The sequence below is a fragment of the Brachyhypopomus gauderio genome, chromosome 6 (genome assembly GCF_052324685.1).
Source record: "Brachyhypopomus gauderio isolate BG-103 chromosome 6, BGAUD_0.2, whole genome shotgun sequence".
Taxonomy (NCBI): Eukaryota; Metazoa; Chordata; class Actinopteri; order Gymnotiformes; family Hypopomidae; genus Brachyhypopomus; species Brachyhypopomus gauderio.
The window spans coordinates 322,082-340,000 of NC_135216.1; the positions used below are offsets into that span (position 1 = coordinate 322,082).

The window sequence follows — 17,919 nt, forward strand, 5'->3', positions numbered from 1 at the left end:
TATACTTTAATATATGTGGTACTGATACACTGATTTTGGCACTTAAGTATGAAGGTATAAAGACAGATTAAAGGATTGCAAGGACACTCAAGTCCCATGGTCTGTTGTGTGTGTGTGTGTGTGTGTGTGTGTGTGTGTGTGTGTGTGTGTGTGTGTGTGTGTGTGTGTGTGTGTGTGTGTGTGTGTGTGTGTGTGTGTGTAAGAGAAAGAAAAACAGGTGAGGAACTGTCGAGTGTAACCTTGGGTTGGCTGGTTACTCTTCAAGATTTCTAAAGGCTATACCCATAGGCCCATGAATACTGATTCTATTTTCACTAAGTAGGGTGTTAAACATACAACTGAATTTCATGATACCCTGACTGAATGTAGTCATGCTATTAACAAATAGTGAACAATAGTCAAAACCACAGAATAAAGTCATGGTATTAACAAACTGTCACGGTACGGCAGGCCCCTTACTGGTCGCCTCCGTCTACAGCGGCAGCTGTCCTGTTGTTGTTGTGTTAGTCCCTCAGGTGGGCGGAGCCCGCGATCAATCTCACCTGAGGGTCGTTTGTTTGTCTATTTGTCTGTTTGTCTTGTCTTTGTACCAGTTGACCGCTGGTCATTATATCCTTCATTTGGATCTAAGTCACGGGTTTTGGTATGCGCATTTTTTCTATTAAACCTTCCATTTTCCCTGAGACTTGGCGTGATCGCTTCCATTTTATTTCGCTCACCCTGCCCGTCACACAAACAGAGATTCTGTGGACAATAGTCAAAACCAATTAATTGTACTTCTCCAATAGTCAACACCTTTAATTCTGAAATCTGTAACAATATTTTTCAGTTAGAATAGTTTTTAAATAATATTTAAACATGTCAATATTTCTTCTATACAAATTATTTCATTTTAAGTAAATAGATACATTGTACTTACTTTCAAAATAGGAAGAATTTCAACCTACAAACTGACAATAATTCCTGAACTTTCTTCCTGAAATCAGAACTTAAGATCTATGTTGATGCGGACAAACAGCAAATAACAGAACTGGAAAAAACAAAGTAAAACATTTAAAAGTAATACAAATGACAAGAAAAACCTGAAAGAAAGTAGTCAGCACAGTTTCAGGAGGCTGTTTAAGCAAATAATTCTTCTTATATTTACAAGATAAAAAGAGAAAATAAACAAAAACAGTCAACAAACAATACCACCTGGGATCAGGGAATTTACTGTTGTAAAGTAAAATGACCAGCGAAGTATGTTCACCATAGTGTGTCCTCATGCCTATATATAGCTGTAACACAATTAGTGTATGGAAACACTGCGGTTTTACTCACTGCAAACAGGTTGGCATTTTTCTTTTGCACATTAAGTTCAGTAAGTACTTTTGGTTTAAGGATCTGTTGAACTTCAGTTATCTGCCTCTTAAATGTTTCTTGTATGTGCTTGAATGATTGTTTCACACACACCTTTCTAGTTTATTGAAGGACAAATAAATAAATTACCATAAAATGGTAAAAAAAATAATAATACTTTCCATTTTCTACAAAGAAATATTTGAAACATACAAGACGTTCACTATTACTGAAGAGTAAAACGCAGCCGTGGCCAGTTGGCTTGTGCATGCACACGCTGTGAAGGCTAGAAGGGTAGAAAACAGGACCTCTAACACCTTACAGCATCGCCAAGCCTTCACCGCTATTTCTGGAAACTTCAGGTCATTCAGATCCTTTTGTCAGGTTTGGCTGATTTATGTGTTCATGTGATTTCACTGTAAGTTTCATGCAATATCAAGTGCAGTCCTGTTATAAGCTTGTCAGAAGCCTGCTGTCAATCATGCTGCTTTGGCCTAGTCTTATTGGTCCACTTATGTCAAAAGCCAAAAAAATTGGATTCCAAAGAAACATACAGGTGTCAAATAATACAATGTCAAATATTGTCACAAAAGAGCTATTAAAAAAGATAATCACATGACAAATATGTATATGATTAACATAATATTGATAGCAATAAATTCTTCCTTTGGAGATCAGAGGAAGACTTGCTCATGTCTAGTGGATTAGCAGATTTTAGGCAGGTTCATTGAGATATACCAAGAACAATTTCTGGGTTGCAGACATTGGCAGACCATTAGCAGTGTGAGACATCTCGCACCCGGGATTCTGGAGCTGACTCACACTCCTCTGGAATGTCTTGCAGATCTGGATAGAAAATAAAATTAGAAATTAATTAATTAAAACCAAAGACACACAAAAAAATAAATGCTTCCCAATTAAAAAGCTGTTTGTGAGGTTCTCAAAACAAGGAAAGAGAACATGGTTGGTACAAAAGAACTAAAAACTAAGCTCTGATACTAATACTAATACTAAACTAATACACAAAGCCGTATTGAAGAATCTAACACCGAACAAAAACCTACCATCTTCATTAGACTAAATTATACAAACATACAGAGGGTAGCATGCATCTTCTACCATGATATGTGTAGACATTCAAAACACCTACATGTGGGAACATAGGTACACACACAGACAAATAAGAAAAACATACACACACAGGTATGCTGACACATAAGTGAGCATGGCTGTATCCATACGTAAAGAGAGAGTGCACTTCCTGAAACGGCAGGTAGAGGGCATGCTGCAAAACGTTCAACCACACCGAGTTCTACATTAACAAAATCACCACATTTTCTCCCCCAAATACACCGCAAACTGCTGCTCCAATGCACTCCATTGCCAGAAATTATGGTGTGTATATGTGGGCTGTAGATGAATGTGATTTATGAGACCGCTTGCTGGATTAAATATGGTGTGCAAATACTGCACTCTAACCGAATCAATATCAGTTACATAAGCGTTTGAGTAGGATGCTGTTAGTGTTAGGGGAGGCTAAAGTTTAGCACATCTCTGCATCTCTGATACATCTTCAAACAGGCTTAAGCCCAGCCACAACACACTGCCAGTTTGCTGACGAATAGCTAATTAAATCAATATGCATTATTTACCTGTGACATATAGGCTATGTGACTAATGTTGTATACTGACATGAGTTCAAGGATTTAGTAATGATAAGAAAATGTTAAAGCGCTGGAACAGTCTGAAAGCTTGGTGTTCAACTGACACTGACACTTGTGTATAGGCTCTTAATAAGTAGACCACTTTATTTCATGAACATACAGTCCTGTCAGCATTCTACACATACTGACAAGACTCAGACAATTATCAGAAAAGCATAAAATATCGCAATTTATCATGAGAACATATTGGTGCTGTCAAATTGTACTTTTTTTCTATTTCCATTCACTTATCCGGGTCTGGGTCACAGGGCAGTAGCCTAAGCAAAGAGGTCCAGGTTTCCCTCTCCCCAGCCACCTCTTCTAGTTCTTCTGGGGGGATACCGAGGCGTTCCCAGGACAGCCGAGAGATATAATCTCTCCAGCGTGTCCTGGGTTTCCATCAGGATCTCCTCCCAGTTGGACGTGCCCAGAGCGCCTCCCCAGGTGGCATCCGGACCAGATGCCCGAACCACCTCAACTGGCTCCTCTCTACGTGGAGGAGCAGCGACTCTACTCCGAGCCTCTCCTGGATGACAGGTTCCTCTGCCAGATGTTCCCAGCAGACCCTCACGATACGTTTGGTCATGGTGCCATGTGCAATTATGGACACCTGCGTGCTTGAACAAGGTGTTAGTTATGGACAGACTGTGATGAGCACAGAAGTCCAATAACAGAACACCACTCGGGTTCAGATTCAGATCTAGGTCCTACTGTCCTACTGTCATTGCCCACGTGAGCACTGAAGCCCCCTAGGAGAACAATGGAATGGGCACCTTCCAGTATGACCTCCAGGGACTCCAAGAAGGCTGGGTACTCCGAATCGCCATTTGGTGCATAAGCACAAACAATCAAGAGCCCTTTCCCCAACCCGAAGGCACAGGGAAGCAACCCTCTTGTCTACCTGGGAAAACCCCAACACACAGGCAGCGAGCCAGGGAGCTTTGAGTAAGCCCACTTCAGCCCTCCGCCTTTCACCCTGGGCAACTCCAGAATAGAATAAAGTCCAGCCTCTCTCAAGAGAACTGGTTCCAGAACCCAAACTGTGTGTCGAGGTGAGTCCAACTATATCTAGCTTGTATCTCTCAGCCTCGGACACCAGCTCAGGCTCCTTCCCGACCAGAGAGACCAGAGTAAATATACGTTGTTATATTTACTATGTCTGTAAACTATGTTTACTAGTGCATTCTAAATCTATGTTTTAAGTTTTAGTTTTTTTATTATTATTATTTGGCAAGTACTCAGATACTCAGAACTACTGGCAAGCCAAGAAACCACTGAGATTATTTAATAGTTTGTTTATTTAGGTCAAACAAGTGAAGTAGATGTCCTGAGGAACTTTTAAAAGCACTGCATGGGTTGATAATGAGACAACTAACTATGCTAATTTGCCAATGAAAAAAACCCTCAAACATTTTAAGATACTTTACTTCACTAATCGTACTTTCTTTTCACATTGTTCAATTTAGTTATTTTTGTTGTACATGAAAAGCATGTATTCCTACAATACTTAAATGCTCACCAGTAAGTAGCTGAAATAATAACTACTGCTTAGAATATCCAACGCATCCCTGCCTGTAAGAAATACTTAGTCAAGTAAAACGGAAACCAGATATAAATTCTTTTATAGGCGCTAAGATGTTCATCTCCGTCAAGATAAATATAGACTTGAAGGGACCAGTTTATTTGGATAATTAGCTACTGTTGAATGCACTGATACATACTGATATCATTTTCATTTAAACTGATGATCCAAACCCAGTGTTTCACCAGCAGGTATACAAAATATGTGTGTACAGTGATTACACAATAATATGTGACAATCATAGTTATGATACTGCACAGTTGTAGATGGATATGATTAATAACAATTATAAAACTGATATCCTTTGTGATATAACTCAACAATGCCTTCAGTTGAGTCATATGGGGGTAAAGAAAGGATAATCTCACATCACTGAAGCAATAACCTCCATGGTGAAATGATGTAAGAGATGGTGATGTGCTGTGTTTGAGCAAGAAGCACTAGTATGCTTCGTGCAGTTGTTTAAAAGTTATGATTCACATGACTGACTGAGAATGTAATTTATAGACACACCTTGCTCTTCAGACTGCACATAGCTCTTCTGTGCTCAGTCTGCATGGAGACACCTACGCTAATTAAATTAAAATTTTGCATCACAGGATCTAATATAACTAAAAAAACTAGATTAGCCTCAGATTACATTTCCTAAAATATCTTAGCTCTCAGGTCTCTATCATCCTGGTACTAACCTCTAGGGCTTTCAGAACGAGGGGACACTTTCACATCGTCATCGTCGTCATCTTCGGAGATCACATCTACGTCAACATCGCTACAGTCTTGCAGGCAGTCTGACTGGTCCATAGATGCCTGGCTGGCTAGTGGTGTGTCCATGTTTGGGTCAGTCTCACTCTCTTTGCGATGAGGAGGAGGCTAGAAGAGGGACAGAACGGTAACAAGGTCTATCAATTTGCCAGAACATGAGCTTGGATTTTTTTATAAAAAAGGTGCTTAACAAAATTGCAATGGTAAGCTAGACATGTAATCACCTTTATCCTATACCTATTGTTTAGAGAATATAACTAACTAATACCTGTGATGTTGCAGTTCCTGTACTCTCCCCCAGGGCAGTGCTGCTGGACTTCAAATCTCTTAGTTGTCTCTCTAGATGGACCCTGGCCTTCTCGCTGTCCTTTAGCCTGCACTCTGCTCCTCTCAGACGCACCAGCTCCTCCTGCAGGAGGCTGTGCTGCCGCTGTAGCAGGGCCAGCTCGCCCACTGAGCCCACCTCACTGGCTGCATCGCGGGACAGTGAGCGCACCGTCCTGGTCCCGACCACAGCAGGGGACATGGAGTTCTCATGCAGGTAGAACTCTAAGATGGAGTCCTGTCGGATGACTGCACCCTGGGAACAGACAGAGTCATGAGCTCTGAGCAGATTTGTTCCGAGCTGATAAACCGACCGTTTCAGCTCTGTTCTGGTGAATGTAGAACACAGCAGTTTTCAGTCAATCTGACCTGCAGAGCATGGAGTTGAGCGCTGAGATTTACCAGCCTCTGGGACACCTCCTAAAACACATGATCCATAAAACTCATGAACAAACTGAACTCACATGCTCCACTGAAACAAATGTCTGTGTATAGAGCAAACGGCTGAGTGTGTACCTCACTTTGTATCCTGTCTTCCATTTGGTTCCCATTCCCATCCTTTAGGGTTACAGAAACATGTTCAAATGCGTCAAACAGATATGATCCACTGATTCAGACATCATTAGTTCATTGAAGAAACTTGCAGTTGTAATGAGGTGAAGGTCATTGGGTAAAGTGTGAGAGGTGCTTGAAAATGATTATACAGTGTGAGAGGTATTTGTAAATGATTTTGGAACAAAGTTTTCCTGTAATTATAACAGTGTTTACTCATGATTCGTGATGGGTTTATACTGGATGCAAGTTACCATGGAAACATCTGAGATTCACACTGTCTTGAATAATGAGTAATTACGTTTTGTACAGAACAGCATAAAACTGAGTAATCACAAAAAACATCTTCTCCATCTATGCAGAGTTGTGTGCGCATCTATAAAATAATATAATAAAAGCCACAAATGTGGATGATATTAAAGCCACATGATAACTGCTTATTTTTCATTATTTCTGTCTCTTACCTGAGAAAGTGTCATCTCTTGTGAGCCATTAACCAGCATCTCCTGTCCATCTGTGATGGAGAACAAGAAATTCAAATAGCTGTCAGAAAGCAAATTATTAGCACTTTACAGATTACACCCCCTTAAAGGTCACGATCATGATATTAGGTCATACTAGTGGAAAATTAGTCACTTTTACCAGAAAATAAAAGTACATATTGTAGTCCCTGTTCCTAGTTAATCTGGGACAGGTAAGCAAAGCCTGTGGAGTGATTCTTGGGTTTGGACAAAACAGTGTTGATATGGAGGACCAGGCTGAGAACCACTCATCAGTTACTGATGTTATGCCTTAGTGAGTTGTTATGTAATGTGTTACGGTCAGAGTTTTTTGGGTTTTTTTTTTGGTGTTTGGTTGTTTTGGAGTTATTTTGCAGGTTCTCCTGAAGATGGCGCAACGACCTGATTACCATCCGGTGCGGGAGGCATGTGGCTTCATGGCGTAGGACGAGACTGGATGGCGGGTCTTTAAAAGCTCGCTGTGAAAGAGTAACTGCCTTGTGGGGTCTTGAGCAGTGGAATCCACCTGGTCATTGGGTGATGCTAATGATTTCTGGCTTGAGTTGTAACTGGTTGTGTGAGTTCGGACTAATGGTTTTACCGTCAGGTTTGTTATGAGAGATATCGATAAGCGTTGTGAGAAGTAATGCTTATATTCTTATATCTAATAGCCATTTATTGTATGTCTGTATAGTGTATAAAGAAGATAATTGTGGATTTTGGGGGTTGTCTATTTTGGGTTATTGCTTTAAAAGACTGGGCTACCATATTCTTTTGGGGTGTTCTCTCTTGGTTAAGTCATAGGGAGATAGGGAAGGTGTTGTATTTTCATCTTCGTTTTCTTTTTGTAAGGTTAATAAAGATGGCCTTGGCCCAGCCTGAAGTCATTATTAAAAAATTCTTTGCTTATTATAGATACATATATATATATATATATTAGTGGTGGGCCGTTAAAAGCGTTCGTTAATTTGATAATCTTATCGGGCGATATAAAAATTATCGCCATTAATCTATTCTTAAAGTTGGGTTGGGAACTGGGTCAAAATGTAGTAAACAAACTATGATGACTTTCAACTTGATAGTTTAGCTCGGCTGTATTCCTAACCAAATTGCACAGTAGGTGCGAGAACGAGTTTTCAAACCTGTGAATTACAAATCGTACGTGTGTTTACATGGATGCAGCCACGAAGTCGCCAGGTTTGCTTCATGGAAATTTTAGGAAATTCATTTTAGGAACGTTAAGTGTTACCGGAGTGGAGTTCGGAGCGGTCGTTTTCTGCATGGTCCTAGCGCTAGATTCGTCGCTATTTAAATAGTTAAAACTGCAGAGGACCAAAACCGGCTTTTGAAAAAGTCCCCCCCAAATTACGTCCGTGAGGTTAAATGTACTAAATGTTGGTTTACATTTCAAATATCATGTTTAGCTGAATAAACATGTTATCAACCCCTTTTAATATACAGTATGTAGGCTTACAAATTCATGTTTAACTGAATAAACTGTTGAACACGAGTAGCCTACATTTTATTGAGCATGTTTTTTTTTCTTCAAGTATCAAAGTAGAACAGCTTTCTCAAGCAGTCATTGATGCATTTTGGAAACAGGACATGAGCCCCTGATCTAATGCACCCTCTGTATTAAGAAACCCTATCTCAAAAACTGACTTTTAGTCATTACTTGGGTAGCATGCATATGAGCCATTTTAATATAGATTAATCTAGATTAATCTAGATTAATTTCAAGATTTCAGTGAGATTAATCTAGATTAAAAAAATTAATCTATGCCCACCCCTAATATATATATATATATACACACACACACACACACACACACACACACACACACACACACACACACACACACACACACACACAACAGACCATGGGACTATATCCATCCATCCATTCATCCATTGTCATCTGCTTTATCCATTTCCCCCTCCCCAGCCACCTCTTCTAGCTCCTTTGGGAGGATACCAAGGCGTTCCCAGGACAGCTGAGAGATATAATCTCTCCAGCATGTCCTGGGTCTCCTCCCAGTTGGACATGCCTGGAGCACCTCCCTAGGGAGGCGCCCAGGTGGCATCCGGACCAGATGGCATCCGAACCACCTCAACTGGCTCCTCCCCACGTGGAGGAGCAGCGACTCTACTCCGAGCCTCTCCTGGATGACCGTGCTCTGTACCTTATCTCTAAGGCAGCGCCCGGACACCCTGCGGAGAAAACTTATTTCGGCCACTTGAATTTGCGATCTCATTCTGTCTGTCACTACCCAGAGCTCGTGACCATAGGTAACAGTCGAAACATAGATTGACCAGTAAATCGAGAGCTTTGCTTTTTGGCTCAGCACTCTCTTCACCACAATGCTGCAGCCAATACTGCAGCCACAGCACCGATCCTCCTGTCAATCTCTCGCTCTATCCGTCCCTCACTCGTGAACAAGAACCCGAGATACTTGAACTCCTGTACTTGAGGCAAGGACTCATTGCCCAGCCAGAGAGGGTACCATGGATCACCTCCATGGATCACCTATAGATCCATATGGAATTCAAAAATAACAGGACTCAGATCCCCTCGCCCGGATCAGGGTTACCGGGTCTCACCCTGGAGCCAGGCCTGGAGGAGGGGCTCCTTGGCGAGCGACTGGTGGCTGGGTTTCTACCCGGCCAGGCACAGCCCGAAGGAGATACATGGGTTCACTCTCCCATAGGCCCACCACCTGTGGGAGAGGTAGTAGTAGGGGTTCGGTGCATTGTGGATTGTGCAGTGGCCGAATCCTTGGTTACTATACTGATCCTCAGTTACTGAATCTGGCTGCTTCCTGCTGACGCTGCTGCAGAGTGTTTTTTCATACTGTTCTTAACTGTTTATTTATATCTGATATATCTACACACAACTCCAACTCCAACAACCTCCACGAGCCATCGAAAGACCTTTTCGACCTTCAAAAAACAGACGTACAACCGAAGCTAAGTAAGACGTCACCTAGGTCACACTGGATTGAAACTGTGTCTGTTCCTCGAGTACCAAAACCTCGCAAAATTTGTAGACAAAATGTAATCACTGTTCAATTCAATTACGCTGGCACTGACAATCATTTACATCTGAAATTAGGACTGCTAAATATTAGATCCCTGTCATCTTGTTAATTAAATGAAACGATTACCGACCATAACCTGTGCATGCTTTGCTTGACGGAAACCTGGACTCGGCCAGATGACTATATGGTCCTATATGGCACTATATGAACATATCATTAGGGAGGCGCATCATTTAGGGCCTCCCTCCCACTATAGATATGTTCATAGCCCCCGTCCAAATGTTCGCCCATGTGGTGTTGCCACACTATATGACTCTGAAATAGGCGTTCCTCAAAAATCCGGCCTCAAGTTGAATTCTTTTGAACATTTTATCATCACTGTATCAAATTTATCAACCAACAAAGCGACGCAGTCGTTTATGTTAATTACTATTTACTGCCCACCTGGTTCGTACCAGTTTTTGCAGGAGTTTTCAGACTTCCTGTCTCATTTAGTGCTATCAGCTGATAAGGTGATTATAGTTGATTTTAACATCCACTTTGAAATTCTACATGACTCTTTTAGCATAAACTTTCAAGCAATTCTTGATTCAATTGGTATCACTCAGAATGTGGTGGGTCCTATGCATAATTGTAGTCATACTTTAGACTTGGTCTTATCGTTTGGTATTAACATATCCAGTTTAGCAGTACTTCCACAGAGCGAGGCCATTTCTGACCAGTGTTATAACGTACGAGTTGCGTTTGAATGATGGTATTCATCGGCCGCCTCACTACCAAATAAAACGCTGCGCTCATTCATACTTTACCGGATCTGACAAACAATGATTCACCTGTAGCTCCGGAAGGGCTAGAGTGTATTAACAAGCACGTCGAGACTTCTTTTCATACAGCTTTAGACAAGGTTGGCAACCCGTACCAACCCATCTACTGAAAGAATTACTGCACAGCAATGTAGAACCTTGCTTACTATAATGAACTATTCCTTGAACCTAGGATACATTCCCAAATCATTTAAACTTGCAGTCATCAAGCTAAAATATGGTGTCCCACAAGGTTCTGTACTGGGCCCTATATTATTCTGATTATATATGCTACCGCTGGGGACTATCATTCGTAGACATGGTATTAGCTTCCATTGCTACGCAGATGATACTCATTTGTATATATCTTCTAATCCAGATGATATCAGTGCTACTCTCAAAATTTAGAACTGCGTCCAGGACATAAAAAACTGGATGGCATCTAATTTTCATCTACTAAATTCCAATAGGACTGAGGTGTCGATTCTTGGACCCAAAGCTGCTATAAGCAATTCGTCTAATATTCCTCTTACCCTAGATGGCGTTTCTGTAACAGCTAAATCTACCGCAAAAGGCTTGGGTGTCACTATTGCCGCAAGAGGACGCGCTGGTGAAAACTCCTCCCAGAGGCTCATCATCTGCATTGAAGTGACTGTGACTACTTGGCCTGGAATTAGAACTATAACTATAACTATAGAACCACATTTGGACTATAAATACAGACTTTGCTAGCGGGACGCCCAATGGAGTATGGGTTCCCTTTTGAGTCTTGGTCGTCCCGAGGTTTCTTCCTAATCCCTACCATCAAAGGGAGTTTTTCCTTGCCACTGTCGCCTCTGACTTGCTCATTAGGGATCTGGACCCATACAATTGTAAAGCTGCTTTGTGACATGTTTTGTAAAAAGCGCTATATACAGTGAGTCCCCGCTTAACGACGGGTCTGGTTAATGACGGACCGGAGTTAAGACCAACTTTTCTTGAATATCGCCTGGTGCGCGGAGGAGCAGTGGCAGCACAGTGGAGTGTTGTGTAGTGTTGTGAAGTATTGTGGAGTGTTGTGTAAGATAAGCTGAGGCAGCATAGCCTCCACCGCAGCCCATCTCGACAATACGATCGCTTTCTCACACTGTATGCACGCACGAGAACATTGTTAGTTTTTTTTCTATACTGTATTTATGATCAAAGCGTATCTAAATCCAGGGTCATGCTTAACGACGAAAACTGCTTTACGATGGACTTTTCAGTCTCTAACCCCGTCATTAAGCGGGGACTCACTGTAAATAAATTTGACTTGACTTGCCATGTTATGTTGAGATGCTACTCCTTAGTGAGTTGTTAAGCCTTAGTGAGTTGTTATATTGAGATGTTATGTCTTAGTGAGTATCTTTCATTTTCCTCTTTCACCTAATAGCCTAGGATGTATGTACCCAGTAAGTCATACATGCTTTATAATTCTTCTCTACAAGGATTACAGGATTAACAGTGCATGGTACACAGATGCACTGCACCTCTTGCGTGAATGAAATGTAAGACCACACATGAAGAATATGGTGTCCTGGGTTATATTCACTCTCAGCTGATCAAGTTCTACCTGAAATTGTTTGTCTGAACACGGAACAGGTTGATTCAAACGATTCCAATACAGCACAGTGACTGCTGCTACCCAACAACTTTTTGAGTGTTCAAAATGTTTTAAAAGGGAAATATGACTCAACATTATGTCAAGGGTATAGACATAGCTGTGAAATTCCACAGACTATTTTAATGCAGTTATACTCACTGATAACTAGCGCCCCAGTGTGATTGTGAAGGCCATTGGGACTGCAGGGTACAGGAACATCAAAACCATAGCCTAACAATAGCTCAGTCAGTCTGTCCACTGCAGGGAGAGCAAGAGTGATGCATCACCATACCAGCAAAGAACATGTTCCATTTCATTTAGGTAACTAGACTGTAAGAAAAAGAAGACATGGCAGAAATCCTGTAGGAGCTTCCATTCTTCCTCATCCTTCCTTACCCTCAGTAATGGACTGAGTGAGCAACTGTTCCCCTCGTGGGGCCTGAGGAGTGTCAGCTCGGAACAGATTCCTGGAGTTGGGAGGCAACGTGACCTCGTGACCTCCCATGACCTCAGCAAGGTCTGAGAACAGGGTGACACGCTCCTGCAGTAGCTCCAGCACCTCCCTATCCTTCTGCTGGATGTCAGCTGTGGAAGGAGATCAAGGGGTTTGAGCCACAAGTATGAGGATGGTGAAGGACATGTTCCATAAGATATGAATGCTCTCAGCATCCAGTGGGGAAGAGGGTGCAATGGACACACCTTTGAGTCGCCGCAGCAACGCCTTGTCTTCTGTTTCGATGAGTGGGAACTCATCTCTGGAGGGGCAACTGCAACGACCAAAGAGTTGAAGAGTTTTTCCCTTCAAAATCTACATGGTAGTCAATATAACTCCAGTGAAACTGAAACAAGTTCAACTATGCATTTGTGTATTTAACCCTTAGATATGTAAAGGAACGTAATGGTGATTTTGTGTGTGTTAGATTGTCTACCTCCTGACAGCTAGCCCTATGTGTCGTATCCAGGTGTTTCTATCATCTTTGGAAGCTGCGTGAAGCTCATACATCTCTGGTGGGCTGAATTCACTGCTGATGAGGAACAGTCCTCGCTCCTGATTGGCTATGTCTCTCACCAAGAGATGCTGCAGTGAGATTACTGCAGACTTGTCCTACAGCATCAGTAGAAAGAACGCAAAATAAATACTTCTCTGCATTGTTTACTGAGCGATGTGGAATTTGGTGAATTCAGTGTAAAGTGTTTCAAGTATTTAAAGCATTTAATCTGAAGTGATATGAAAGCATTGAAAAGAATGAGATTGTGAGCATGATGTGAAAAGAACTGTGTGTTTTATTTCAGTGTGTGTGAGTGTATGTGGTATTTCTGACTCACCAAACTGGCAAAAATATATCTCTGATCTTTCTCCTGAAGGAACACTAATATATCAGTCATCAGCAGAACCTGAACATCTAGAAGACACAAACAGCAAAGCCAACATATTAACATGCTACATACACACGTACACATACACACACTCTACTGCATATCTGTATTCGTGAAGTCTACACTAACACCTGTAGCAATATTGCCAAGCAATGATTGCCTGCAGTTTCTTCAAAAAGTATTGAAAGCAAAGTTTTAAGGCCCCGATGCACAGCGTCTCCAGGTGTCTTCCACACTCACTTGACGTGTGCCTTACCTTTCAGCCTGGAGCTGGGTGTCTTCCACAGCAGCGTGCCCTCATAGATGAGCTGCCTGCGCAGCAGCTCTGCAGGCCTGAAGAGGGCGCCAGAGCGCAGCTTGGCCTCTGCGCGGCCGTCGAGCCTGGCGCGGACCTCCTGCAGCCGCTGTGTGCGCTCCAGTTCTAGCACCTGCTGGTCCACGGTGCTCAGCATCTCCCGCAGCAGGGCCAGGGTTTGCGCCAGCCCTGCCGCCTCGTCCGGACTGTCTGTGTATGGGGAGGACAGCACACGCATGCAGGGGGTCAGGCACAGGGATACAGATGCGACACAGTAGTGAGACATGCAGGATTAACAAAGGCTAAGGTTAATATTAAAGGGGTGGTCAAATTGGCTCAGACGATGTCCGATGCAGTAATCTGCTCTGGTCCAATCCCAATGTGGCATTAAACTGCTGGATGTCCAAGTGGTGTTCAAGTGGGCTATATTGATATTTGTAAAACACTCGAAGGCAAGCCTGGTCACTTAGGCAGGGATGGTATCCAGCCCATCCGGAATGGCGCTGCTTTGTTATCTTGCAGCATATCCCATAGTCTGCTAGTTAGTCGACAGAGTAGTATTAGGAGCTGCTGACTATCCAGAGTTGTGACCAGGCCGTAGACAAACAGGTTAAACCGACTGTCTGCGAGCTGCCAAGAGGCTTCACCAAGTTCCTATAGAACTGAGACTGTGCCCCGGGTTGAATTCAATTATAGGAAAATTTTAATAGCCTGTCCTAAGTTATTAATTACTACTCAAATCTGATTATTAGTAGCAATAAATCCGGATTACTCAATATTCGATCCCTCGATTCCAAAGCAACTATTGTGAACGAGATTTTAAGCAACCAGAAAATTGATGTTCTGTGTCTCACAGAAACTTAGATTCGATCTAGTGAATATTTAACTCTAAATGAAGCCACCCTCTGTGGGATACAGTTATGTACATGAACCAAGAGTGTCAGGCAGAGGAGGAGGTATATGCATATTCTACCAAAATTCTTTTGAACTATAAATATGCTTCTGCAAACGGCAGCAATCTCTGACCACTATCTAGTCTCATTCGAGCTACAACCGAAATACCCGCTTGTCTTCTCAGCATTGCACAGCATATCAATGCTTTATAAATTAACCTACTCACCATCAGATCCAGAGGAATTAGACAAACTTACCGACTGCTTAGAGAATACTTGCAAATCAGCTCTAGATATAGTAGCTCCACTCAAATATAAAAAGGCTACATCTAAAAAGGTTGTCCTGTGGTACACCGACCAAACTCATAACTTAAAACAAATAGCACGTAAATTAGAGCGGAAATAGCGATCTACTAAATTGGAAGTATTCCACTGTGCCTGGAAGGATAGCATTATTGAGTACAAACGGGCACTCACTAAAGCACGCTTAGCATACTCAGCCTCACTGACCGAGAATAATAAAAACAATCCTAGATTTCTTTCTTGTACTATTTCTAAACCTAACTAGTCTTTATCGATTTCTTTGATAATAAAATTGAGAATATTAGACTAAATGTAAATCCTTTTATAGGTAATCTATCTGGTCAGTCATCTGATTTGGTTGATATTGAACAAAATTTTGCATTCTCCCACAACCAGAATTGGAGAAAATAATTTCATCATTAAGTCATACTTCTTGCACATTAGACTCAATTCCCTCAAAATTACTCAAAAATGTTTCACCAGTTGTGACTGAACTTCTTCTAATGGTAGTAAACTCATCCATTACAATGGGTCACATGCCCAACTCCTGTAAATTAGTGGTCATTAAACCCCTGATCAAGAGACCAAATCTTGATCCAACTGTACTATCTAGTTACAGACCCATTTCGAACCTATCATTTATATCCAAGATCATTGAAAATGCTGTGGCCCAACAATTATGCTTATATCTGCACAGGAATCATATTTGAAAAGTTCCAGTCTGGATTTAGGCCCCACCACAGTACTGAAACAGCCCTAGTTAAAGTAACAAATTATCTCCTTCTTGCCTCTGATCAAGGTAATGTATCTCCATTAGTGCTTCTCAATCTTACTGTAGCCTTCGACACAATAGATCATAAGATCTATTGTGAAATATGGATTCCCACAAGGGTCCAACTTAGGACCACTATTATTTACATTATACATTCTACGATTGGGAATAGTTATAAACAAACATGATGTCACTGCTATGCAGATGACACCCAACTTTACATATCAACCAAACCTGATGACAAATCCAGATTAGGAAAAATTGAGGCCTGTGTAAGAGATGTTAAATGCTGGATGTCGCTAAACTTCCTCCACCTTAATGGTAACAAAACGGAGGTTCTCCTTCTGGGCCCAAAGGCCGCAAGACAGAAAATACCAGATCTAATGCTAAATCTCGCAGACTACCTCATTACTTCTAGCTCAGTAGCCAAAAATCTCGCTGTGATACTCGACTGACATATAATTTGATAAATACATAGATAATACTACTAGGCCTATGTAGGCCTACTCGCTTTTGTTAGCTCCAGATAAGACTACTGTAACTCATTATTGCCAGGATGCTCAAATAGGAATCTAAATAAGCTTCAAGTAGTTCAAAATCCCGCAGCCAGAGTTCTAACTAGAACTAGAAAATTGTTACGTCTAGCTCCACCCCTACTCTAACAGCAACTGTTGTCCTACAACAACTGTTGTAAAAAGCGCTGCATACATTTTTTATTTTTTTGATTGGCGTGACTTTTAAAACCTCAGACCTTATTTTTGAGTGACTGTGGCTTCTGGACAGACAACGATGTAATAGTGGAATTTAGGGAGATCACTTGGCTCATACATATAGCTCACTGGGTAATCAAGTAATCGCAGAAGGACAGGGAGGCACGATTTCTGGCCATATAGGTTGGCTGGATGAAGTGAATTAACAATCACAATTTAGCCAGCAAAGACCCGGGATTAAAGATTTTGGTGGTGTTTGCTGAGTGATGCCATGTTACATAATTTGAAAAACTGATGGCTGTATCAGATTCCATGTGGAGAATAATTATTGATGGTTGATTGTTTACAATGCATATATGCATATAAAGGGTTATAAAGACACAATAAACATGTACTATACTGTATATGCCAACACAATCACTTTCCTTGCTACCATGCTTAACACAGGTTCTGTGCAGCTTCTACTGTTCCCAGTGTTACCATAGTGATAGCTTACCCTTGGTGTTGTCAAGGATGCGCTGTACCAGGACAGGATATTTAGTGATACGCTGAGTGACCAGCAGAATGCACTCCTGGAAACCATGACGACGCAACAGAGGACCTCTGCTCACCCTCTGTGTGAGAAAGAGAGAGCGAGAGAGAGAGAAAGAGAGAGAGAAACAGAAGTAAAGGAGATGAAGGAGGGTTATGAGTAAGGATGGGAAGATACGCACTAGACAGAGAGAATGCGTGGGACACAAAGAAGATGAAACCACCAGTGTGGCTGGTGCACTGTAGGAATCATGTAGATGTGCAGCATTGGTGTGATTGTGCATTAGAGGCTGGACGCCCGGTCGGCTATAGCCTAAGCAGGGAGATGAAGTCCAAGTTTGCCAGCACACACACACACACACACACACACACACACACACACACACACTCAAATTTGGACTGCTGGTTGCTGGACACAGTCGGAATACCTGCGAACCCGGATGACTCACAGAACTACGACACCACGCGAGCAGAGAGCCTGTTAGTGCACACACCACCCACTCTCCTCCAACTGTACATCACTGTCCTCCCACTGCAGAACCACACACACACACACACACACTCACTGACTCACGATCTCTCCCACTTGGCCTGCATCAGGGGGTTATGTTAACGAGCATACAGGGTACACAGTCCAAATTTATCGCTTATCACACACTTACTGAAGTCCTTTTCTTAAATTCCTTTCCCAAGGCAACCACCGGCTACCACCGGCTACCACCGGCTACCACCGGCTACCACCGGCTACCACCGGCTACGGGTGGTGTGGGAGATGCACTGCAGCTGGTGCTACATATGTACGTTATATGGCACAT

The 17,919-nt window shown here is 42.1% G+C and overlaps 1 protein-coding gene across 3 annotated transcripts in view; it reads right to left on the bottom strand.

Moving 5' to 3' along the window:
- Positions 1–692: 692 nt before the first annotated feature.
- Positions 693–17,919, bottom strand: part of arhgef2a (Rho guanine nucleotide exchange factor (GEF) 2a) — a 58,377-nt gene continuing 41,150 nt past the window's right edge. For all 3 annotated transcript variants that reach the window (XM_077007975.1, XM_077007976.1, XM_077007977.1), the window contains 13 exons: positions 17,070–17,187; positions 13,857–14,105; positions 13,550–13,626; positions 13,153–13,328; positions 12,923–12,990; positions 12,620–12,808; positions 12,383–12,481; positions 6,726–6,775; positions 6,226–6,267; positions 6,079–6,129; positions 5,654–5,965; positions 5,313–5,493; positions 693–2,184 (listed from right to left, as the gene is read on the bottom strand). In XM_077007975.1, coding sequence (XP_076864090.1) covers positions 2,114–2,184; positions 5,313–5,493; positions 5,654–5,965; positions 6,079–6,129; positions 6,226–6,267; positions 6,726–6,775; positions 12,383–12,481; positions 12,620–12,808; positions 12,923–12,990; positions 13,153–13,328; positions 13,550–13,626; positions 13,857–14,105; positions 17,070–17,187 — 1,683 coding nt within the window. In that variant the 3' untranslated portion in view covers positions 693–2,113. The remainder of the gene's footprint in view (positions 2,185–5,312; positions 5,494–5,653; positions 5,966–6,078; positions 6,130–6,225; positions 6,268–6,725; positions 6,776–12,382; positions 12,482–12,619; positions 12,809–12,922; positions 12,991–13,152; positions 13,329–13,549; positions 13,627–13,856; positions 14,106–17,069; positions 17,188–17,919) is intronic.